General features: G+C 34.8%; 1 protein-coding gene across 1 annotated transcript in view; it reads right to left on the bottom strand.

Moving 5' to 3' along the window:
• The window catches only part of JAK2 (Janus kinase 2), a 46,774-nt gene that overhangs the window by 6,423 nt on the left and 15,257 nt on the right, over positions 1 to 25,094 (bottom strand). The window contains exons 6-20 of the mRNA XM_026039695.1: positions 22,719 to 23,040; positions 20,309 to 20,428; positions 18,099 to 18,256; positions 16,581 to 16,692; positions 14,709 to 14,895; positions 13,110 to 13,237; positions 12,494 to 12,628; positions 11,923 to 12,010; positions 10,077 to 10,204; positions 9,220 to 9,358; positions 7,948 to 8,099; positions 6,887 to 7,037; positions 6,018 to 6,154; positions 4,775 to 4,964; positions 3,718 to 3,842 (exon numbers count right to left, since the gene is read on the bottom strand). Coding sequence (XP_025895480.1) covers positions 3,718 to 3,842; positions 4,775 to 4,964; positions 6,018 to 6,154; positions 6,887 to 7,037; positions 7,948 to 8,099; positions 9,220 to 9,358; positions 10,077 to 10,204; positions 11,923 to 12,010; positions 12,494 to 12,628; positions 13,110 to 13,237; positions 14,709 to 14,895; positions 16,581 to 16,692; positions 18,099 to 18,256; positions 20,309 to 20,428; positions 22,719 to 23,040 — 2,272 coding nt within the window. The remainder of the gene's footprint in view (positions 1 to 3,717; positions 3,843 to 4,774; positions 4,965 to 6,017; positions 6,155 to 6,886; positions 7,038 to 7,947; positions 8,100 to 9,219; positions 9,359 to 10,076; positions 10,205 to 11,922; positions 12,011 to 12,493; positions 12,629 to 13,109; positions 13,238 to 14,708; positions 14,896 to 16,580; positions 16,693 to 18,098; positions 18,257 to 20,308; positions 20,429 to 22,718; positions 23,041 to 25,094) is intronic.

The raw sequence follows: 25,094 nt of genomic DNA, 5'->3' as shown, positions 1-25,094 counted from the left end.
TACTCATTTCCCACATCTCACTCCTGAGTTCTTTGTCATACTTTGTTTTATGATTTCCTGAATCTCATTACCTACTGAGTCTGATCTGATCAGTGTGTCCTGATTCTCTTGCTGATGATGGTCTGTGGATATACATGTTGTTCTCTTTGCTACCATGTAGGCCATGGTGCACAGTGAGAACAAAACTGAGGTAGAAGAGTATTACAAAAATAGAAAGTCTTGCTTATACAGTAGTAAATGATGGAAAAAAGTTGACACTATAGAGCAGTAAGAGGTGTCCCATTCTCACAGACGAAAGGAAAGAAAGCAGGCTCTCAGAATCATTATTTCATAAAAGACATCCCACATCAACACAACCAAAGGGAAGTAAGTGATGCTCTAGCATTGCTGAGCTCAAAGGCTTTGGACATCAGCATTGCACTTGTGTTCCAAATGATTTCTTTTTCTTTTCGGTGAGAGAAGCCTCGAAATTAGTGGCACCTGAGTTCAACCTCCTTCTCAGACCATCACTCCCAGTACCACTAGGTGGCACCGCTGCCTAGCTGGAACATCCCATTCCGTAGGGTTTTAYGGAAGCTTAAGTCTCCTATTCTCTCTACCTGTTTGTCTTCCACGACTGTCCTGAAAAATACCTAACCTAGGTTTTTAGGAAGTAGGATCCTTGGTTTTAGACAACCAGTTAATGTAAGCACTGTAACTTTTTTTCCCATTACCGAATACTAAATACTTTTTTCCTACTTCTGAAGACTAAAAAACAGTCTTATAATTTCTCTGATTGACAGTAATTTCCCAAGTTCTTTTTCCTGCTACAAGGAGTATTTTCCAGGCTCTTAGAGACATTTAAGTGGAATCATGCAATTATTTTGAAAAAATCATATCCTGTGGCACTAACCTAATAATGCAACTGAGTTTAATGATGTGATTGCAAAGATGTCCATGCTCRTGTTAGCTGTGGAAAATAAAGACTAGGAACTGTTTCCCTTTTACATTACCAGTCTCAAATTAAAGGTGTTCCAACATATACTCCCTAGAGTTCACCAGTAAGGATCCTGAAGTGCTTTAAACATGAAGAGATGGAAAAATTTGAAAATTTACTTTTGAACTCTTTTTCCACCAGCCAAAATTAAAGAGGATATAAAGTTCTGAAAAAACAAGCAGGAACATCCCAAAATCAGGTATGTTGAAGGGAACTTCATTTCCTTTTTCTGTTCTTCCACTGCCAAGATTCTGCACAGCTGTATGCTGTTGCTTACTACCACATCAGCGTGGTAGCCAGTAATCAGCAGCTATAGAAAAGTCAGTCTTAGCAAACGCAAACACTGAAATTCTGCTTTTCACAGTATGAGATAAGCACAAAAAAMCATAATCTTTAAGTCGGATCCCCTTCCCAGATTAGCAGAGCGGAATTAACTGCAAGGGAACAACAAAACACAGYCATCTCACCCCACAGATACAGATACACATACACACTGTGAGTTATTTCTCGTGTTTGAGGCAAAAGCAGAATGACAGAATGAGAAAGAATTTTAATTAAAAAACTAAACACACAGGAGTGCACAGTGAAAAGATTTGAAAGAAAACGGTGAAAGAAAACATCCCAGGAGAAGTGTAAAAAAATTAAAGAAAGATTGGGGAAAGAGTAAGAGAGAAAACAAGAAAATGTTCGTTTTTTTCTTTTTTTTTTTTTTTTTTGTCATTGTAACATTAAGTACTGGCTAATTTTATGTTATCATAAAATCGATCTGCATTTTGTCAAACTGAAACAGCCAATTTTGAGGACCTTATTTTTAATACAAGGTTTCAAGCTAGGCATAAGTCAACCAGAGTACTTTGAGGTTTCATTCACAGTGAAATTCTGCATTAATACCTGTGAGAAAAAAAAATGCTTTATAGCAATGGAATACAGTAGCTGTGAATAAAATCAGTGATTTAACCTTTACTACAAAGATAGTGCAGCAACAGTGCAAAATAAATTGCATATTATTCCTAAGCTTTGTTTCCCTTGGAAGTCAGGAACAAGTAAAAGCAAAATATTTTCTAGTTAAGTATTTCTAAAAGGCTGTTATAATTCCATTTCTCTTCAYGTGCATGGGAAATTCAGCAGCAGTGTATCATCTGCTATTATAGTTTTTCATCCCATCCTGTACATCTGCAATATTTTGATGTTTGATCTTTTTGTTAGGTGTATCATTTTATTCCTTTATGTGCTATGACCTGAGCTCCTTTCCCAAAATTTCTTTGTGCTCTTCAACTACCCCAAAAGACCAAAATCCACCTGTCAGTCCTCCTCTCACATGATACCATCCAAGAGAGTCAGGATCCTGAGAAATGTCACGACTGCTCTTCTGTCAGGCTTTGAATACAACTCCAGTACAGACTCAAAGTTGAGAGAGTTGTATCATGGTGAGCAATGCAGATGGCTTCTGACTCTTTGGGTGTTAATTGGCAGACTGTCACAGAACAACACACATGGAATAGCTGCAGTCTTTGCCTTTTAGAAAGTCTCCGTTACATCTTCATTCTATGAAAAATTCACTACCATCTTTTATCTAGGTATAGCTGGGTTTTAGACCCTTGCAGCTCCCGCATATAAATAATGCTTAACTTTTTAGATTTGAAAGCTAGCAGGATGAGTTCTTGCTTTGGATCAGAGGGCATTCTCTTTTGGTGGATGGTCTTTTGGTTCCTTCCTCTTAGCGAAGGAACAGTCTGGTGAATATCTTGCATTTTCCACCTTGCCCATTAAAGAGACCTTGCCCGGAGGCTTCTCATGTGGCCTGACATGACATGCTGCCTTTTGGTGATCCACATGAGACGATGAGGTCAGCTATGAAAGCCCTTTCACATCCTGCAGGCTCAGTAGCTAAGAGGTTTCCTGAGTCACTTCAGTTTCAAGTATGGACCTACCAAGCTCTGTTCACCGGATACAAACTTCTACTTCCTGGAAAAGATCTTTGATTTAGCACACTGTCCCATGTCTGATTCTTGTCAGGTCTTTTCTATGCATACCACAGAAGGAAAACCTGCTGATATAAATGCATCAGGGCACAAGTTTACCAGCTACTGAAGAATATTCAGCAATAACTATATGTTTCCATTTCTTTGGTGCAGAATTAAGGGAAGAAAGTTTAAAAATATTTCAGGAACATATTATTATTATTATCCCTCTTTTCTTTTTGTGAAAGGCAAGTCTAGTAAGTACACAGTAAAGTCTAAAATCTCTTAAGCATAATACTAGAGTAAGGCTAGGGAACATAACCCCATCCATAAAAAAAATCAGATGTGTGCTTCTATTTTTGGAATTAGATAATGGATGTTTAGAGTCTGAAGATTAGCAAATAGTCCTGGAAAATGCTGTGGCCTGTAGCTCTTCATGCACAAATCTGATATACGCAGGCTTTAATTATTCTGACTGCAAATGTAAACCGAGTGAACCATAAAGTAAATATAAACTAAACAAAAATAAACAGATTGCTTTCTTCCCTGAATCAGGACAAAAAAAAGGATAGGTCAATCTCATTATTCTRCCCTAAGATATTCAGAAGTTTATCAGGTTCTTGAGTATAGGAATATATTTCTACCTTGTTTAAGGTTAGCTGGTACTAGAACTATTATATTAACATTATTATAAAAGATATAATGAAAATCAACTTTTCTACAAAAGGAAAAAAGAAAAAAAATGGTATAAAAGTGCTAATCATCTGAAAGTTCTCCTACCTTGCATATTTGAGAGGCATACAACAAAAGCTTCTTGTGATCCAGTCTTTCTTTGTGTTTCTGAAGATAATCTCGCAAGCTTCCAAATGGTAAGTATTCCATAATTAGTCTCAGATTCCTACGACCTTTAACAATACAACAAATATATAGACAACACTGTTTCTTCCTCAAAGTTTTGAAATAAAAATAACTGTAGTAATTACAGTGTTACTATCCAAAAAAGTCAATTTATTCTGTATATATAGTGCATTAATATCTGACTGTTCATGTATCAGTTAACTGCCTATTTTAAGGAAGTACCGTTTATTTAAACATGATAAAATGTGGAGATCTTAATACCTCAATGCATTACCAAATAAGATCATCTCACCAATATGTTAGCTTGTATTACCAAAGCAAAACAAAAATGCCATTTGTGTCTCTGTTTTTGTAATCCTTACTCATTGTGAAAGTAAAACTCAGAATGTCAATGGACAGCAAACCATCTGTAGTTTTACTATCTTTAAAAACGGTAAAGTTAAAGTTTTTTCCTATCTTCTGATTATGAACACATTTTTCTTTTTAAAAGACTTGCCCTAAGCAAAATGATGCTTTCACTCAAACTTTAACAGGGTCAACAATTCAACATTTAATTCAAACATATCAGTTTCTGAAACATTTTCCTGTTAAGTTATCACAGACAGTACGAGTGGTAATACCCACCCCTGAGATATTATATTGAGCAAAAAACAAGTTACAAAACGGGTACATTTTTATACTTAACCCCAAATGCTTTTCTAGGAAGACTTGTTTGTACTTTAAGATAAAGACACTGGGGAACTACCCAAAATATTACTTCTCTACAATCAATCAAATTATGCAATAAGCTGACAGAATAAACTTAAGTCCATTTTGTACTGTGAAGTAGCACATGACAGAGATTACTTTTCGTGTTTTGCATTCTTAAAGTTTGTATAAATTTAGGGCAAATCAGTGACTTCTGTAAGTACTTCTCCCACAGTTTCTCAGTACGCATCCTTAAGTGTATATAGCAAAGTTTACTCAATATGGCACATACCAGCACTGTAGCACACTCCTTTGTACTTAACAATGTTATCATGCTGCAGAGATTTCAGGATTTCAATTTCCCTTTCAAAGTCTCTAAGATGCTCTTCTGTGCTATGTTGCAGCTTCTTTACAGCCACCACCTCTCCAGTATTATCCTGTAGGGGGTCATATCTGCACATCTCAACACTGCCAAAGTTTCCCTAAATGACAAACAAATACTCAAATTAAAAACAAACCTACACCACATCTTCCTAAGTACTGGTACATATGACCTTAATGATAACTGCATTAGAATTAAGATAAACAGACTTGCATTTACGTGAAAAGCCATAAAACTTTCTGCCCCAGAGGGACAGAAGAGGTCAAGATCACAGGAAATAGTTCCATTATGGTAACGTACACATTCACTGAAAGGAAGTGAATATGCTGGAGCAAAGGAGCGCAAGGAGAGAGGGCAATATCCATTCATATTCACCCACATCTCCACATRTTTTCTCCACTTCAAAACGGTCAGCTAAAATAATCCCTTTTCCTGCATTTGGAAAATACTCCACATTTAGGCTCAACCTAGCTCCTAATTCTTCTCTATTTATTGGGGCTTCATCTTACTATTCATTTCCGTGTTCTTATATTCTTTATCTTCTTCTTGTCATTCTTACCTTCACTTTTTCTTCCCTCACTTATAAACTATTCTATATTTCAGCTGCTTTTTTGTCAGGCTTATTTTCACTCCTACTTACAGTAGTGAACCATTCTAGAAAAAAATATATTTAGGTAATATTCTATCAGCTGCATTAAGTCATCAGCCGAGAAATATTTTATACAGCCTGGCTGAATGGAATACAACTTTTTTTTTCACCCAATGCTGGTTTCTASAGCCTAAAATGGTCAAAACAGATATTCTTGGCTTTTTGGACCACAAACTCATACTTCCTGCAATATCTGTTCACAAAATAAAAAGCCTCATTAGCACATTTTAAAATAAATACCTAGTGTAAAGAATAATCATGTCAGGATGTTTTACTACACAAAAAAATTYGGCCATTCAGTGTCATTGGATTCACTGTAGAGATCATTAGACAGATAAAGTAAATAAAAAGAAATCTGAAAGGAACTGCATGTAATGCCTAGATATAACTGAAACTGATCAGTAACAGAAGCTTTCAGTGTAAATAGGGTATATGAGATGATCAGAAGATAACTGAAAAATGATACTTCTTTCCTGGCAATTAGAGAATTTCAAAATATCCTACCTTGCCAAGTTGCTGTAAAAATTTAAGATGTCTTTCTTCAAATTGGGTTGGGTCCCGGTCTTCAAATGCCCCAGAAAACCCAAGAGTACCAGTTCTCATATTTGGCAACATATCATTTTCTGTCAAAAGCTCGTAATCTGAAGTGAGGGGTTAGGAGGAGGGAGGGAATGAGGAGAAAGGGAACAGGAGTCAAAGCAAGAAAAGCAGATAGGAGAATGAAGAAACTTATCACAATGCTGGTATGTCCTACCTTTGCTAGGCATTCCTGAGCACAATATAATGTCAACCAATCCCTTAATTTCTTTAGAATAATTTTTGGCTATAAAAACAAGGAAGTATTACAAAACAGCTAAATGGCTTGTTTTGATGACTCATAACTAGTCTTCCTTTAGTCTTCAAATATGCTTTTTTTGCTGGTCAATTCTACTTCAAATATAGCAGCTAATGTGCAATGACTTTACTACTGCAGGGGGGAGAAACACAAACTCCACAAAGCCTTGTCATAACATGTGTCATCCCCTTAGAAAAAAGGCAGAGACATCTGTCTGTTTTATGCACTGAGAAAAAGGGCAGTAGAAACTAACACATGTGGGATTAAGAGACCTGAATTAAAACCTCTGGGAAAGAGTTGAATTAAACCTTTGGGGATAGATTTGTACTAAGTCATGCTTTGAGAGATTGTGTTAACTTTTAAGGAATTATTTTTAGCAATAAACTAAAAACCATGGCGCACTGATTTAGTAACTTACCGTTATGACAGGGAACCATGGCTAGGTGAATACAATTAAATGCTAGGCATCATCTGAGAACAAACTGACTGGGAACATGTTTCTTCTTTATAGTGTCTTCTTTTTCTAACAGAGACTCACCTGGAGTGAACAAACTATTCAAGTCACGTATAATGGCTCTAAAGGAAGGCCTGAAATCTGGCTCATAATCCATACAGTTGTTTATAAGGTTTGCTAGTTCTGTCCAGTTAGGAGCAGGAAGCTGGTGTCTGTCTTCATAAAACTGTAGCTTCTGCGATTAAAGAGGTTCGATAGAGTTTAGCATGTGAGGAACTATGAGGTGCTGCATTATAATAATGGTCTGGCCACAACAGCAAAAGCAAACAAACAAAAAAAAAAACAAAAAACAAATACACAGCTCTCAACCTAGATTCTTTATCTCATCGACATGTATAATTGACTGATTTATTTCAACAATCAAAGTTGACAGTCTAGCAGAACTGGCATAATTTAAATTGGCTCAAATTCCAGGGCTGCTACTCATGGAAGATAAGAAAAGGAAGAAAGATAATGAGCCTAGATGCCCTTTCCTTTGCAATAAGTTAATAAAACCCAAAAGGGACAGAGCCAGCAGAAAATTCTATCTACCTGTGCACAGGCTGAACTCCTCTAATTGTAAAAACTTCATTCATCTTATGAAAGAACACAGATTAGTAGAAGAGACAAGAGCAGCTTCTGAAACATCTAGATCTACCTAGGCCTATAAACTACTCCAGGACTTTATTAAGAGCTGACCACAACACCAGGTAAGTTAGATCAGGCTTTAGGAGGAGAAGCTAATCAGTCATTATCATGATAATAATACTACAAGTCTTATATAACTATAAAATATTATTTAAGTGCTCAAATTAATAAAACTAATGTCATGTACATTTTTAGAAATACATCCTGCTTAAATATACAGGGGTAACAGTTGCAACAAGACAACAGAATTAAGACAAAATTACCTGTTGTGCCTTTTTGTGCCAAGTTGTGCCTTGTACCCATAAAAATTAAAGCAACAAAACCCAAACCTGTGGCTACCAGTAAAAGCGTAGTTTTGATCCAGTGGTCAGAGGCCGCACGACTTCACATGAACATACAGCAGCAGAAGTTCTAAGTGTGAAAAGAATTGTTATGACTGCAGATCCAGTAATACTTACTCTTGGAGAATCCAGTGCACTTAGAGGCTTGTCTCCTCCGCTGCAGATTTCCCATAACGTAGTGCCAAAACTCCATTTGTCTGTGGCCAGACTTAATTGCTTTGGATTCTCAATACATTCAGGTGGAACCCATGGTATTCTTTCAAGAAGAACTGTGAAATCACACAAACAAAATATCATGCTAAAATTAGTAATGAAAACAAAGTTCTCCAATATGTTAGATTTATTTCCAAAGTTCTATAACATGTTTGATTTAGCAAACATATTTTGAGTATACCCAGATTTAATTTTGTAATATATTTTGAATACCTTTCCAAATTTCTGGTCTTGACTGGAAAGAAAGCTACAGAGTATCTATAGAAACAGTAGGCAACTTTGAAGGAAATTTTGTAACACTGGTCTCATTTGGCAACAAAACTAATTTTTCTATATTCTGGTTTATAAAAAGTTGCCTTGATCTCAATCCAGACTCATATTTTTCCTTTGACTTAAATACTTTCCCTGATGTTATCAAGTTTAGAAGCTACCATAAGGGAACTAAATGGAGAAAAATAAAAAACGTACTTTGTTACTGGTTGATATATTGAGCATTCTTTAATGGCACAGTAATGGAATGGAGCAATAACATGAATTTTATACTTACAGATTCTGAAATCTTTTGATACTTATTGTAGTAACACGTTAAATATTATATCATGACTATGGATAATATTTCAAGAGCAGATCTTAGAAAGATTGATAGAAGCTTTTAAATTAAGAACTTTATAGTTTACTGGAAAATATGTTGTCACACTGTTTATAGCCTCTGAGATGTATTATTTCTTTTAGCATGTATAAACTGACAAAGTATGCTGTATTTGTTTTCCCAAAATTATTTGAGAGAAGAAAAACAATAATAAGGTTCCCATCAGATTCATTAGCACACTAATGTTGCACACATTGCACATTTCTTTTAGACAGAGTTATCTTTTTCTGTTTATAAAAGCAGTATAAGAGCAAAAACAATAACCAAATATCTTAAGATTCATCTGTGATTTCAGGCATTCACCATGCACTGGTGATAATACTGAATTACCAGTCAGCATTCTCAGAAATGCTTTTCCTTTAAATTTTGAAAGCTTCTCCAACCTACAAAACAACCATGGCTGTGAAGAGCATCTTAGAGAATCAAAACCATTGAATAGGACTTCAGAGGTTATTTTAAAGTAAAAGCAGTGTGAAAGAATCTCCTATAATGTATCAGATATACATTTATTTTAAGCCCAGACTTACTGTCTTTTGGCAATACTGTAATACTGATGCCAGGATCACTAAGTTTTATGAAAGGAAGGTTTCCAGACTTCCTGTCTTCTTCTCTGATAAGCAAGATGTTTTTTGCACAGACATTCCCATGAACAAGGCCTTTATCCTCCTGATGGACAGAAATGCAGCTTTTACATACAGACAAAAATATCTTAAAACTTTTGAAAGCAATACTTTACAGCATGAAAGAAAAATTAGTAAAGAAAATGCTAAAAGATTAAGTTGATCAAATTTCCTGGACATTTCATCAGCTTTTCTCCTAGAATTAGAGTTTCTGAAAATCTTTATTCATGTTAACTATCTACCTAACTTTGAGGCTTAAAACTGTTTTAATAGATATTAACTTGGGTGAATACATACAAAATGAACATAAGATTCCAAATCTTTTAAAAAGAGTTTCATCTAATCACATATCTTGTCCCAAATAATGGCCTTTCTGCAAAATCAAATGGAAATGATAGAAAATACTGAGGCCTAAAGCACTCAATACACCCATGCACAAAAAGACTAGCAGTTTCAACAGCAATGGTTAGGTGCTACTTGGTTAACTAACATTTTTGGAAGGAGAAGTAAAATTCAGATTGATTTTTTTTTCTTATTCCCAATAAACTTGGACAGTGGAAAAATCCAAGTGCCCTTTGCATAAGACAGAATGGTTGGTCCTCAGCTATCCACTAAACCTACCTGGTTATGCCCATTCTATTTTCAAATTGCCCACCCAAATTCAAGAAGGGACCAATCATTCCAGGTGTGTATGCCTCAGTCTTGAATCCAGCCTGAAACTCTTGAATCCAACCATTAATAAAAGTGAAAAATAAACCACCTACCAGAAAATGCATGGCTAATGCCAGCTGTTTAGCTACTTCCAACTTCCACAAAATATTGATAGCATTTTTATTCTTTTTCAAGTATGTGTCCAAGGATCCAAATTTTACATACTCCTGTACGAGGATATCTGATTTAAAATGTTAGAAGAGTAACAATTAAAAACAACAATAAAGAAATCTTAGAATCCTTCCACCCTCACGATAAAAGTACAATAAATGAGTTTGCAATAAGCTCTATAATGTACAACATCAACGTAGTAAGTAGAATAAATCCATTTCAAGTCATTCAATTCTTAGTTGCTTACAGTCTGTACTTTGATTGAAAAGTGGGATGTTTTGTTGAAAAAAAAGATGTTTTTTTCTTGAAAAGAGGCTGGTAACAGCTCATCTTCTGTAGCACTAACAAGTTTGATATATTGGTAAGGAACGTGCCTCCCTGCAGTCAGCCAGTTAACAATCCAAGAACAACAAAAAAAGTCCATTTCACAGTGTTGCACAATCTCTATCAGGTTGCCTGAAATCTTGCCATCAATTACAAGATGCTCACAATCCGATAGTACTCATTTAAACTCTAAAGATTAATCACAGAAATCACTGGAATTACATTTTGTATTAAAAAAAACCTTATAAAGACAATTTTCACAATAGTCTGAAACATTAATCTGGATATGAATTGTTCAAACTATAGAAAGCCAAATGGTCATTGTTTGTAATTCTTGGTAACTGCTTTTTACGAAAGTGTAGATTTAATAAATCTCTTTTGTCCTCAGAAACAAAATAAAGTGTGCAGTTGTGCTCTAAAGAAGAAATCCATCATCAGATAACCCATTTACAGAAGTATATTTTATCTAGCTGGAATTTTTATTAGCAGTCCCTAGAATATGTATGCTTATTGTGCTATGAATAAGCTAGCAAAATCAACCTGTAGGTGCATTTACAAAGAAAAAGATAATAATAATTTCTTGATCAAATATTTTCCAACCTTCTAATCGGAGCAAATCCTGATACAGAAAAAACTGCCTGCAGCTACAATAGAAAAAAGTGCAGATTCCCTTCATCTTAATACAGGACATAACATAATTATCTTAACTAATTAACTAAACTTAATAAATATCTTAAAATATGACTCAGTTACTGTAAAGYGATTTATTTTGTGATGAAACTGTAATCAGAGGAAACAATCCTTTTGTGTTAACTGACACCAGTGCCAAAGAGTACAAGAGAAAGACTGCCACAGCAAGCTCCAACAGGGAATATTTGAAATAGCATAGATGGAAGAATTGATTTGAAATTAATATTTAAAATTTAGGGTGCTATAAATGCACTCTTCCTGAAGATAATGCAGTGATTCTTGTCTTTAATTATGTTGGCAAAGGTTTTGTTCAAATGATAAGGCTTTGTGTTTCACATCTCTAAATCAAATTCCGACAGCTGCTTTTGTTTTCACAAAACTAGCATGTGCACACATGTTGGGTAACAGTTAAGTCATTTTCTTGGGTAGCTGGCCACTTCTAACTGACCACAGTTAATAAAAATGTGGGGTGGGAAATTTTCTAAAGCGTCAAGAGCTAGTTTCAGGAGCTTAGCAAAACTTTTTGAAAATCAGGTTTTCAGATGGAACAGATATGATAGTGAATCATTTGCAAAACTTCCTACTCRTATTCATATTTGCACAAAGGTTTTCATTTTCTCTGTTATCATAATMATTTAAATGTTGTTTCAGACATCAAGATTTACACTATTGCATTGCATAAAGTGACCTGTAGATGTGGCGTTGATTTTTCCATTCTCTTACAAAACTAATTACAGTCGTATAGAATTAGCATATATAATTATTTCTACTTACTTTCTTCTCCACAAACACAGACTCCATAATTTAATACCAAATGCTTGTAAGAAAGCTGGCTCATCATACTTGCAGCTTCAAAGAAGGACTTTGAGGAAGAAAGAGAGAGACAGAGAGAGAGAGAAAATAAAAATAAGAATTAAGACAAAACTTCAAAGCATTATATAATCTCTAGCAAAATACTCATTCTTCAAAATACTTCAATTTGCATCTCAATGTAAATATTCTATGTAATACAAACTATGATGCTTATTTTTGCCCAGACTTTTATTTCTTATTAACTGAAAGCGCACGTTACAGAGAAATTATCAATCTGTTTTCCTGCAGCTCCACACTTCAAACTCGTCATGGTATCTCAGTGGGCAGTTCAGAACTCCCAGAGGGATGGGAGAAGGTAAAGGACATAAGTGTGCTTTACAGAGCCAGTCCTAAACCTATCCTCTCAGTATATCATGCGGCTAAGTTGTGAGCAGTACTCTACTATACAGCAAATACTCTAAGTTGTTCACTGTAAGAAAAAGTAATGATCTGTATATGATGGACAAATACAGCCCCAGACAATCATACTCACCTCAGAGTAGTTTCTATGCACTTTATCCAGCACCTTTAAAAGAACTTCAGTTTGATGGAGCTGGCCRTAGTCTCCCACTTCTTTTCTTATACCTTTGAAAATCTTTGTAAATGTGCCCTGTCCAAGACTCTCTTCCTAAATGTCAGGAAAATAGAAAAAAAAAAAACAGAAATCTTTGTTTGGTCTGGAAATATTCTCAAACTTCCACCCAAAATAACCACATGTAAAACAGTTCACAGTTAACACACATCTTGAGTTAGACTGACAAGACTGAGAAGAAGCTACACCAGAAAACATAAATCATTTCTTGACTTTTTACATATCTCAAGAAATAAACTGCTGCAAGAGCTAGAGAAGAGAGAGCTACTAATACTGAGAGGTATTTGGACATCTGTTGGCACAGAGAAAATATTTGCTATTGCAGTCAAAAGAACRTTTTTAATAAGACAAAAGAGACTGTATTATGGAACAATTCTAAATATTCTCTTACAAGTCTAGGGAAAGACTACAGCAAAGTCCCTTTAGATAAGAGTATTTTAAGTACATACTAAATTGTTACAACTTAATATAGATCGAACCAACCACTTGCAGCAGAAGATGCAATCAAAGGACTTACAAATATCAAGTCCTCATTACGGATTTTGTGAAAGACCATCTGGTTGACATTATTGTGTCTCTGTAAAGTAGGTGAYGAAGGTACATCAGAAACACTATTGCTTCTGAAAACTAGGAGGTTTGATTTATCTGCCAAGGAAAAAAGATTGGGGAGAAGAAAATAAAAGCAYAAAATATAAAACTCTGACTATATTATTGTAATAGAATAATTAATGAGAAAAAGACAATATCCTTCCAAGGTCAATTTATTCAAAAGGTCACACAATATTTCAGAGATCCATTAAACAAATTCAGAGTATTAATTCTTCTAATCAGCAGAAAGATTCAGGTTCACTCAGCTTTTTTTTTCTACTGTTTCTTAAGTATGCCTATTACTGCACAAGCACATTCTGAAAAGAATCTAAGCTCTTTTCCTGTCTTAATTTTTGCTGTATTTGGAGTAACAATTAGGTATGGAAAAAAAGGCATATAAATCACCTCTTTCCACATTACATAGTCTTTCTGACATAGACACTTCAATGTCTCTCTCGAATTTGTAAGTATTTTTGCTCCCACTGTATGTTGGTGATCCTCATGGCCTTATATTTACCACAGCAATTATTCTTTACGTGATCTTGAAAAAAAGGCTCTCCAGGCTGTGGAGCAAATTTGCCAGTGAAACAAAGCTGATAAATACACATTTATAGGCAAATGTGTGCGTGCATATGTGATTATACTGATTACATACTTTGTAATTCAAATGCATATATTTTATTGATTTCCCTGGAAATAAGGCTTTGCAATTATTCTCTGTAACAYGTACATGCATTTATCCTGGTAATTTCAATCAAATCTGACAGAGTTAAATATATGTAACAAATACACGCTTGAGTGTTTTTTCTTTTTTAATACAGATTCAGAGACAGATACTTATTACTATTCACTTAAGAAGGAAATAAAGAGGGCAGACAATTGTTATTAGAATGCACAATGRAGAAAAAGAATGAATATCCAAGTGAGGGCAAAACTTGAATATAAATTCAAGCCTAGTGAGATTTTAGAAAATCATTTCCCTAACAAGTACTCTACTTTCATTCATGCTTTTAAGTAATAAATAAGGGTTGAAATCACATTCTGGTCTAGAATAATTTAACTAGGCAACAATGTCAAGTAACAATGAAACAAATCAACTATGGAAATATAGCACTGTTGGTTCCTTTGCTTATGGGACTGTCTAGTAGGAAGGGATACATTTAGCAGCTTCATCCTTCAAAGCTACTTGGCTGAATAAGAAATTCTAATGCACACAAGCCACTGCAATTAAGAAAACAGTTTTACTTTTGACATAAAACTTTCAGCTACCACATTTTTTTCTCGAAAACCAAGAAAAATCTAATCATGAAAAGTTGGCACTACAATGGAAAATCCTCTGATCAGAGGATTACTTAGATATATGTGCATGTGTGAGGGAAAACAACAAAAAAACCCACAACCAACCAATCAGAAGCCCACACATATATATTTGCCTCTCAGAGATTCATTTAATCTATTAATGAATTTTGGAAAACTCAAATTAAATGTCTGACACACATATGTTTAGCAGTAAGTTATCATCCCTTACCTTTTGGTTTTGGAGGACAGCATTTGATAAACTGGAAAATTATGCTGTCTGAACGGACAGTTTCTGTCTGGTAACAGGTCAATAGATCCTTAAGATTACCAAAACTTCTTTTRGTTCCACTAAGATTATATTCTCCATTTTCATTTTTTGTAATTAAGCAGTGCTTATAATCAGTGGCATTTTCACGCTGCAGATTTTTCATTAAAAAGAAATATTTACTGTTTAGAATAAATTTACTATTTAAAAACATTTTTTGAATACAAAGCACCCCACTATTTAAAAAGAATTCAGCATGTAGCAAATATTCACCCCACTATTTAGAAGAACTCAGCAAAATAGCAAATTAATTTGCTATTTTTATCTCACTATATCATAATATCTTGTTTTCTTACAGTCAGTATTTCCAAATGAATTAGTATAACGATGCTAAAAAACAAATGTTACCAAATCTCCTGCCACAGAGACTTCAAAGCACAGAATGCATTTAGTAATCTAGCGAAAGAATAATAAAACCGTTYCATCCTAAAAACCCATAATAATATTAAAATAAAATTTTGCTGGAAGTAATAAACCAAACGCTCAAATTGAATGCCTGCTAGACATGGCACAGATGCAAGAAAAGCTCTTCTGAAAAGCATTTTGAGATCTCAGCTGTGTTTCTACTTTTTTTTATTGTCTACGCTGCAGTTCCAAGCTCCTTGTTTCCAGCACAGATTCTCATTATGCATTGAATTTTTTTATGTTGAATCTTGAAGAGAGCACACTGGCCTTCTCTAAACAAGAGGACCTCTTAAAACTGCTTTCATGTGCCTTCATATTAGCAATGTTGAAAATGCTCCAACAAATTCTGAGTCTCAAAACCCTTTTAATTGCTTGCTCAGAAATAATCATAAGAAGTAGAAAATCGGCAAGGCCAATTAATGGCAGGTGTAACTTGGTCTGGACATTCATACTTTTGAAAGTCAGAAAATGATCTCCTGGTCTGAAAAATCCCTTTCACGTACACCTTACTGACTGGACATACATTTTAAATGAAAGTGATCACAAAATGGCTGTTTACTTCTTCATCCACACCAACATTTTTTTTTGTTGCTGTTCTCAGAGATTTGCAAATGTCTGACAGTGTTTAGCAAATTTGCTATCTTTCTGCAAACCAACAAGAAAGTCCACAAGATATTTCTTCTACTAATGAACTCCCAAAGTAGCTCAGCTTAAAAAATAATAATAATTAAAAAAAAGGAATAAGACTATGTAATTGTATAACAGTAATACTGTAAAGAGCAGAAAGATATCTGACCCTTTAGCAGCATTAGCTATTGTGGCTTTCATTCTAGTTAATGCATGCTTAACAGATCCATGTTGATATAGGCAGCTGCTATAGAATCTGTCTGGTCTAGCACTGCGAAGGAAAAGACAAAACAAAAAGAAAGACTCCCAGAGGCCCTCCCAAAACCAAGGAGAATTTGGAGGTACACAGACAGATCACCAACAGAGCTAACTACATAACTAGTCTAACCAAGCCCCAGTCTGTTTTTTTTTTTTTAAAAAAAAAGATGATATCGCCAGAAAAAAAAAAAGACCATTTCACCCTTCCCAGAACTCTCAAGCTCTCTTCTCACCAATTCTCTTATTCTTCAAGGTACATCAAGTATCTATCATTTGTGATTGCTGGCCATACACAGATCAGCACATGCTTCTTGCAGAAKGAGAAAGTTTTCCCTAATTTCCTGGAAGTTTCACCTAACACAAATATAGCTATAGAATTCCACAAACAGTCTGAAAAGAAAACTCAGAATAATTTGCTGTGAGCCTCTGCTTACTATTGCAATGCAATGAAAATTGTGCAGATGCTATAAAAGGCAAAATACCAACCTCTATGGCAAAGGTGAGGAAGTACTTTTTGAAATCTTTAGGGCTGCAGCGAAGAACATAGAAGCCAGTCTGATTACCTGCTTTCTTCAGTTTATTGATAGCAAAGTCCATGCTATAATAAAAGAAAATATATTTAATACTGCGTAATTTCAAAAATCAAAAACATTAGAGATTGACTAAGAAGTACTAACAATCAGATGTGTATAATATATTTTGATGACAACTAAAGTTCCCAGTTCTTTAGAACTTCACTTCAGCCAATTTTTGGTCTCTTTGTTTTACAATATCAGAATAGCTACATACACACAAAAAAGCATATTTTAAAACTTTCAATACTGAAAACATCACAATTGCCCATTTCGTAAGAAACTTTAAAGTCTAAAAAAAATTATTTTTCTAGACTTAAGGTGCGACTTTGAACTTCCAGCATGGAACAAACTGTAAAAACGATGCTTCATATAAAAGATTAAGTTAGTAAAATCAGGTGGCAAATTTAGGGCTAAAAGGAAAGACTGCTTAAAATAAAATTTCTTACATCTTTTATTACTACAAAATTTAATTTTCCCTTAAACATGCCTTCATAATTTTCATAGATGACTGTTTCAGTCTAGTTCCAGAAAAAAGGAATCTGGAAAGATTCAGACTCATTTCACATCTTTCTCTACAGCTCTAAAAATGTCAACATATGGCATTARTCTACATCAGCAGAAACAAGTAATGTAGTTAAATTTGTATTGGTCTCCATCCTTCTTCATCTCTTCTGAGGACTGTAGCACCTATGCTTTCTATCACTAGTAAGTTTCCAGATAGATCTACTGAACAGAGTAGTGCTCATTTTATGCAGTATATGGTAACTCTCTTGCATATATCAGGAAAACCTTCAAGCTTCCTATAGGCTGAAAAAAGTAGTTATTTTATTCAGCCATCTTAAAGCATTGTTAAACTCAATATGCATCCTTCTGCAAACAACAAACAACACTACATATCAACTCTTAAAATCAACACAAGTACCAAGTTCTTTCTTTAAAAAAATGGAGAAAATGAAAAATTAGATAATATAAAAAATAAACAGAAATCAGAAATATGTGAGCAGGAATTTCTTGTACTCCTTCAAATATTAAAGCCAGTGAATTTGCCTTTTACCCTTCGCAATTCACATACTACTTCTGTTAGAGGCCGCATTGAAAACAGGAGATTCTTTGTTTATTGCATAATATATTGTTGCTATAGTTGTAACTATAATTTTGTAAATTCAATATCATGTCTTTATTGCCGGTCTCAGTTGGAGAAATAAAAGTAATTATAAAGGATGAAAATTAAAATCAGCATTTTTTTGATAATATATTAACAAAACACTGCGTTCTGCAAAGACAAAAACTAGAGGAGAAAAATCAAACATTTTTTATTAGATATATGCAGTAAATACACTCTTCAACAGGTCCTTCAGGATTCACGGTTGGCTAAAGTTCATCTTTCAAAAGCAAAAGCAACTTGTTATGATACTAGGAAACAGCTTACAAAATTGGCCCATGGCAGTTGCTTTGGATATTTTCAAGCACTGATGGTGGTGCTACTTCTTTGCAGAGATAATGGTGGGCATCTGCAGTTAATCTGTAGTATCCATCAATTAATGATACAAAGGAGAGAGCTTCTTTTAATGACTGAAATTCAGCCTCCTGTTGAATTGCAGGTGTAAAACAGAGAAAGAAGGAGGTGGGGGGGAGAGAGGGAGAGGGAGAGGGAGAAATATTATTCAATTTATAATAGGCAATAAAAAAACTTGTAAATGGTAATAATATAACTCATAAATACATATCAATATTAAATATATCCAGATTGGTTTTTATTATTATTTGTATGTTTTTAACTCTCAAGTGCACAAAAGTTGACCTGATCAGCGTGTATAAATACCTCAAGGGAGGCAGTGAGGAGGAGGGGGGCGGCCTCTTTTCAGTGGTGGGCAGGGATAGGACTAGAGGAAATGGCTTCAAACTGAAGCATCGGAAGTTCCACAGGAACTTAAGGAAGCATTTCTTCACTGTGAGGGTGACAAAGCACTGGAACAGGCTGCCCAGAGAGGTTGTGGAGTCTCCTTCTTTGGAGATCTTTAAAACCCGCTTGGATGCAGCCCTGTGCCACGTGCTCTAGGTGACCCTGCGTGAGCAGGGGGGTTGGACTCGATGACCTCTGAGGTCCCTTCCAACCTTCGGCATTCTATGATTCTATGATTCTATGATTCTAAAAGTTGGTAGTAAGCTTTAATGTTCATTGTGAAATGAAAAACAAACAGATGTTCTGGAGAAAGTTGTTTAAATATATGAAATAGCAGATGAATGTAAACAAGAGAGAATAATTGAAAGGGAAAACTCAAGCCAACACTATTCAGCATGACAAACAGATTTTTAATACAGCCAAAATTTCTTTCCTAAGGGAAAGTCTCTGCTTATGAAAGATTTATGGGGATTTTCCTCAATTAGCAGAGAAAAATCTCATAAAAGCTACTTGACTAAAAACATTTAGCTCAGAGACCTTTGCCTACCAAACAAGATGAGACATGCAACAGAGAGAAGCTGGGCTGTGAGGAACGAGGTCAAAGGAGAGAAGGGGGTGTAAAAGGTCTATGCAGAATGCACTGAATGGTCAAGAGCAGGATAAGATCAAAACCATTTAATCCAAGACTCTTGGGACTCACTTAAGTGGCTAAACATATTTTGGTTTTTTTCCTGCACTAACCAACAAATAAAAAAGCTGGTGCTCCTGAACATGAGATAAGAACTTGTGTGGAGGCTTGACATTCCTTATTAGAAGAGGACTTGGTAACAACCATATTTCCATCTGTTTCAACATGATCAGAACAACTGCAATTCCAGCAGTTTTAAAGCATCCATGTATACTTAAGCCACTACATCAAATAATTTTTATAAGGGATTCTGAAAGGTTAATCTAGATCATAGCTAACTGTAGCATGTAAAGTATCCACATGAAAAGCATGAACCACTGCACTTCAAAGCATGGAARTGTTACAAATTTCCATATCAGAAAATATAGCATTGGTTTTGGACAAGCTTCTAGAAAATGAGTTTTGTCCTTAAAAGTATATGCACTGAAGTACCCAACTCTACCACTACTGAGAACTTTTTGAAAGAATATTAGGTGCTCAAAGTTAAAGGAGGCTTCCTTCATCTGTCAGAAGTAATTTTACATTCTAAATATCATGCATGTACATCACAGACATCCATCTACTCTTGGATTTTAATGTGGTATTTTGAAAACAATTTGCAATTTTCAACAATTATATTATAAAACAAAGCAAATTATATGATTCTATATTCCATATCTGCATATCATTACTCCTTCAGAGCATTTTAATGTCTCTCTTCAAAGCTAATCACCAATCAGGTGACCAACACAGGTCAGGTACACCAATCACAGTCAGGTACAAGAACCCATCTGCATCTGCATATCAGGAATTCACCTCAGTTGTAAATATCTATTTCAATCATTGCAGAGAACTTTGAATGCATAGGATCTTCACTTCATATTTTCACTCACTGCTTACAATGCAAAAATGCATTTTCATTTTATACCTAATTAACATATAATACACAATATATATACACACAATATATATATAATTAATATATAATACACAATAAATACCATCGTAATCACAATCTGCTCAAAGTAACTTTTTTCTCTTTYAAACAAATGCAGAAAAGTCAACAGACCAGATTCTTGCTGTCTTGCTTGTGAATGGTGACAATTCTTCTCTCACTGGAGCCTTCCTGGCTTGCTTGTTTGATGCTGACATCAATGATATCAGGAAAATCACAGTATGTTTGTAAATCCTAAAACAAATTTTGTTTATACCTTCAGCAATATAACAAATTTCAATTAGGAGCTTACACAAAATATTGAAATTGCTAAATTCCAACAACACTAAACTAATATTTCTACAGAATTACTACAGAAAGGAATTCAGAAGACCTAAAAAGATTTAAAAGAAGAAATTAACCCTAGAAATGTTGCTGATCTTTATTTAGAAATACATATATATATATATATATATAATATCAGAATTTTATTTCTTGAACAGCTCTCACCTTCACCTCAACTCACTTACTATGACAGTTGTCTATCAGGCTGCTAGATGTTAGATCAAAATATATTGTCAAGTAAGTCAAATTGAAAATATAATATCCAAAATATGAACAGTTCCTGAAGAAGTGTTGTTGATTGCCAAGGTATCAGTTTTAAAGCAACAAAATTTACATGTCTAAAACCTGACTCTAGCAAAGAGGATCCTAAAATCTCAAACAAATTCTCAAAAGAAATGGATTATTTGTTTACAGAAACATTGCTAAGAGGATTAAAAGAAAAAAAAAAGAAAAAAAAAAGAAAAAATAAACACCCAATTGTGAGAATAAATACACATACAAGGGTTTTTGATTTAGTCATTTTTTGGATCTGTGCAGTGGTGACCACATGGCATATTTTGAATAGTTTTTTTTTTTAAGGGGATTTTCTTTGGTACATTATTAGTAGTACCCTAATCGAAAGGTTAAAGGGATCCTTTTCTTGTTTTCTGTAAAATGCTACGGATCAACTTCATACCAAGAGTTACCTAGCTAAAATAGTTTTTCCAGTTGATAGCTTATTCAAGTATATCCCTTTACATTACTGCAACCTTTCTGCAATAATATATTGAGCATGTACTGACTCTCAAAGTCTTGCATAAATTAGCACAAATGCACTGAAGTTATTTCTATTTAAAATGGGTTGCAAGAAATGTGAAGTGTGAAAATAATTTTCTCTTTTCACTACCCTAAATATGTCATTGCCACCTTCAAAAAATAAAAACCTTCTTCCAATCGAATATCTCAGTAATATATCACAGTAGTTTGCTGAAATAGGAATTATAATCATACTTACAGACAGGTAYATTCCATTATTAAGTTTTCATAACCACTCATTTCTACATGACTTTTCATCAAATTTCTTGTCAGCAAATAGGAAGCATAACATTTATTAACCATGAAAAGTAATTTTAAAATCTCCATGTGAAAAAATGAATTTAAAGACCATTTAAATCTAAAGGCTTCTCATGCACAAACAACATGTATAAATATGTATAAAATTTATTTAAAATTATGAATAATTTCATAAAAATGTGGTTTGAAGATTCCAGATAACTTGAATCCACTTGCAAAATCTTAGCAAGGGATGCAAAGCTGATGTTTAACAGTCAAGTAAATTAATCTAGTATCAACCGAAAACTAGTCTTAAAAAGGATTCAGATAAATCTGGGTATTTTCCCGTTAATACAAGAAAAAAAATTAAAAGGTATTTTTACAAATTACTAAAGCCGTTTGTAAAATATAACATATTACATAGTTCAGTCCTGAATGCTTTATACCATGCATGAAAACTAGTGAGGTAACAAACGCCATTGTTTAGTAAAACTGAATTGTGTTTTGCTTTCATTTCCTCTTTGGAAAATCCCAATACTCAAGGGTTATCTTAAAAGTATCAGGTTTTGGTAAATCTAATCAACAAATAATTATGCTGGTATATCAAACACAGCAGAAAGAAATCTGATAAAGATACAACTGTGAATGATTACAACGAGTTATTGAATCTTTCTAATTCTGAACAAAACCTGTATGGACCCTGCAGTCATAAAAGTATAATTTTAAAATTCTTAGTTAAGATACTGGTAGGCTACAAAATGCAGCAGGAAGGATTATATTTTATCCTGTTTTATCCTGCCTTTCTTCATAAAGCACTGATCTCAAAGAGAGCTTGAGGATAGTATTCATTTTACTTAATTCTGGAGCCATCGCCAATAATTTTCGATATCAGTTAGACCATTAAGATTGTAATAACACCAAATTTTTCATTTGTTAAAATATTTCATGTTAAAGTCCTATTTTTTACATAATGCATTGATAAAAACTTATTTATAAATGCTATACTATTTGAATCAAGACAAATTTGTGTGTGCATATGCCATATAGAAATTTTACAATTGCTGTGAAGTTTGATTTTAACAACCAGAACTTCTAACAAAAGGAAGTCACTATTACAAATTAAACTGCAGAATTTAAATAATAAGACAGCTGCATTCAAAAAGATTACCTGTTCTGTAAGTGTCTCACAGTCTTTAAGTTTTCCTCTTGAGCACTGAATTCCACCATTTCCAGTTATTACAATTGTTGCAAAACTCTCCTCTCCAGAAGGATCTCCACCAGGCTCTTTTACTTCAAAAACCTCTGAATAGAAGGCAGACTGAAGGGTTTCCAGATTTATAAGATACTTAAGTTTCAAGTTTCTGGCAGTAGCTTTGCATTGGCCAAACTGTTGTATAAATTTTCGGAACCTGTACCTTATTCTTTTTCGTGTCAAAATGTGGTAGTCTTGGATTTTTGCTCGAACACATTTAGGCAAAAATGTTTTGTAGCTGTGAATACATAATGAGCAAAAAAACTTCTGATTTTGTCCACTATATCTAGGAAAGATAACTATTTCTGTGCTAAATAAGTCAACATTATAATCACTTTCACCATTAATTATAACTTTTTTTTTTTATTTTAAACAAAACATTGAAGTTCCTTTTTTTTCAACCTGTGGTTTATTATTTCAAATGCACATCCATCTCTTCTCCCACTTTTCTTTATTCAGTTTTATCATATTTGAATCTATATCCAGAGTCATTTCTTGTGTTTTTGTTTTGATCTATTCCTGTACGTTTGCCATTAATTATTTGATACAACACATGAGGGCCTGGAACAATGCCCTATGAGCAAAGGCTGAGAGAGCTGGGCCTGTTCAGCCTGGAGAAGAGGAGGCTGAGGGGGGGACCTGGTCAGCGTGTATAAATACCTCAAGGGAGGCAGTGAGGARGAGGGAACCGGCCTCTTTTCAGTGGTGGACAGCGATAGGACTAGAGGAAACAGCCACAAGCTGAAGCACCAAAAGTTCCACAGGAACTTAAGGAAACATTTCTTAACAGTGAAGATGACAGAGTCCTGGAACAGGCCGCCCAGGGAGGCTGTGGAGTCTCCTTCTCTGGAGATCTTCAAAACCTGCGTGGCTGCCAACTTGTGCTCCGTGCTCTAACTGACCTGTGTGCAGGAGGGTTAGACTAGATGATCTCTAAAGGTCCCTTCCAACCTTAAGGGTTCTATGATAACTCTGATAACTCTACATAAATGTACTTTCTGTAAATACTGACATTTCTGTTTCAGCCATTATTGCAGTTTGAAAAAGGATGGTAAGAAAAACTCCAAGCTAAAAAAATACATATTTGTTTTGCTTGGTATAGAAGCTGGAAAGAGGTAAATTGGATGGGAGACAGAAATGATCAGATGTTCCGATTACACCCGAAACCTGAAAATACAGATAACTGAATACAACCCTGCAGCTGATCCTCACTTATATTTTCTATGCCACAGTCTACATTATTTGGGGCTAAAAAACCATCCACAGACAGGATCACTGTGTTGGCCTGTATAGCCCTTTCTGCAAGGTTTCATTATAATGCAGGCAAGAAGGATTAATTAGCAAGCAGCATGAGAATTAGCTTGGCTGAAGTGGAATCTGATTAGAAAATGGAATGGGAATATGAAAGCCAAGGTATACCATGCTTTCTTCACCTTAGCGTTCACTGTAAAGGTGTCCTTTTCAGGAGACTCATGTCCCTGTGCCTACCAATGGAGTCTATAGAACAAAATACTACTGGTAGTACTGGATCAAAAGAGATGCATTAGTGTGCTGAAGGAGCTTTTGGATATCATTAGGGAGACTGATATCTTTCATATTGGAAAGGTCATGGCCATCAGGAAAGGTACCTACACCATACTCATCTTCAAGAGGAAAAAGTAGTAGAATTTGGGGAACTACTGGCCAGACAGCCTAGCCTCAGTCCTCAGGAACATTATGGAGTTCCTTCCTGGAAGTCATAATCACTCATGGAAGCCACATGCAGGCACACAAAGTACACAGACAAATAGGAATAACCAACATGAATTTACTATATTTGTGCATGAATAACTCAACTGCCTTCTATGATAAAGATATGACTGTCTCACTCGACAAAGGATGAGCACTGAATGTTGTTTCTTTTGACTTCAGCAATGCCTTCAGCATGGTTATGTAGGACAACAGTCAGTATATGGACTGGATTGGGTGAACTGCAGATTGGGTGGAAACCTGTCTGGAGAACAGGGCTATGACAATGATGAGCTAGCAGACGAGCTAGCAGCTATCAGAACACTGCTAGCTGTTTTCCTCAGAAGCTTATCCTGGGCCTATCATGGTTCATTATCCTCATTAACAATCTGGACAGTGGGAAGGAACACAAATTCTATCAAATTCACGCATGCTAACAAACTGGAGGATGTGTTTGATATATTAAAGGACAAGTTTTTATTGCAACCTCAATGAACTGAAGAAATAGTCTCAGAAAGTTCAACAAAGCAAATGGGAAATCCTGCATCTGTGATGGCGTAACCT

The sequence above is a fragment of the Nothoprocta perdicaria genome, unplaced genomic scaffold (assembly GCF_003342845.1).
Source record: "Nothoprocta perdicaria isolate Ctin4 unplaced genomic scaffold, notPer1 scaffold_238, whole genome shotgun sequence".
NCBI lineage: Eukaryota > Metazoa > Chordata > Aves > Tinamiformes > Tinamidae > Nothoprocta > Nothoprocta perdicaria.
The sequence above is the reverse complement of the archived record's forward strand: the minus strand, read 5'-3'. Positions and strand labels throughout refer to the sequence as shown.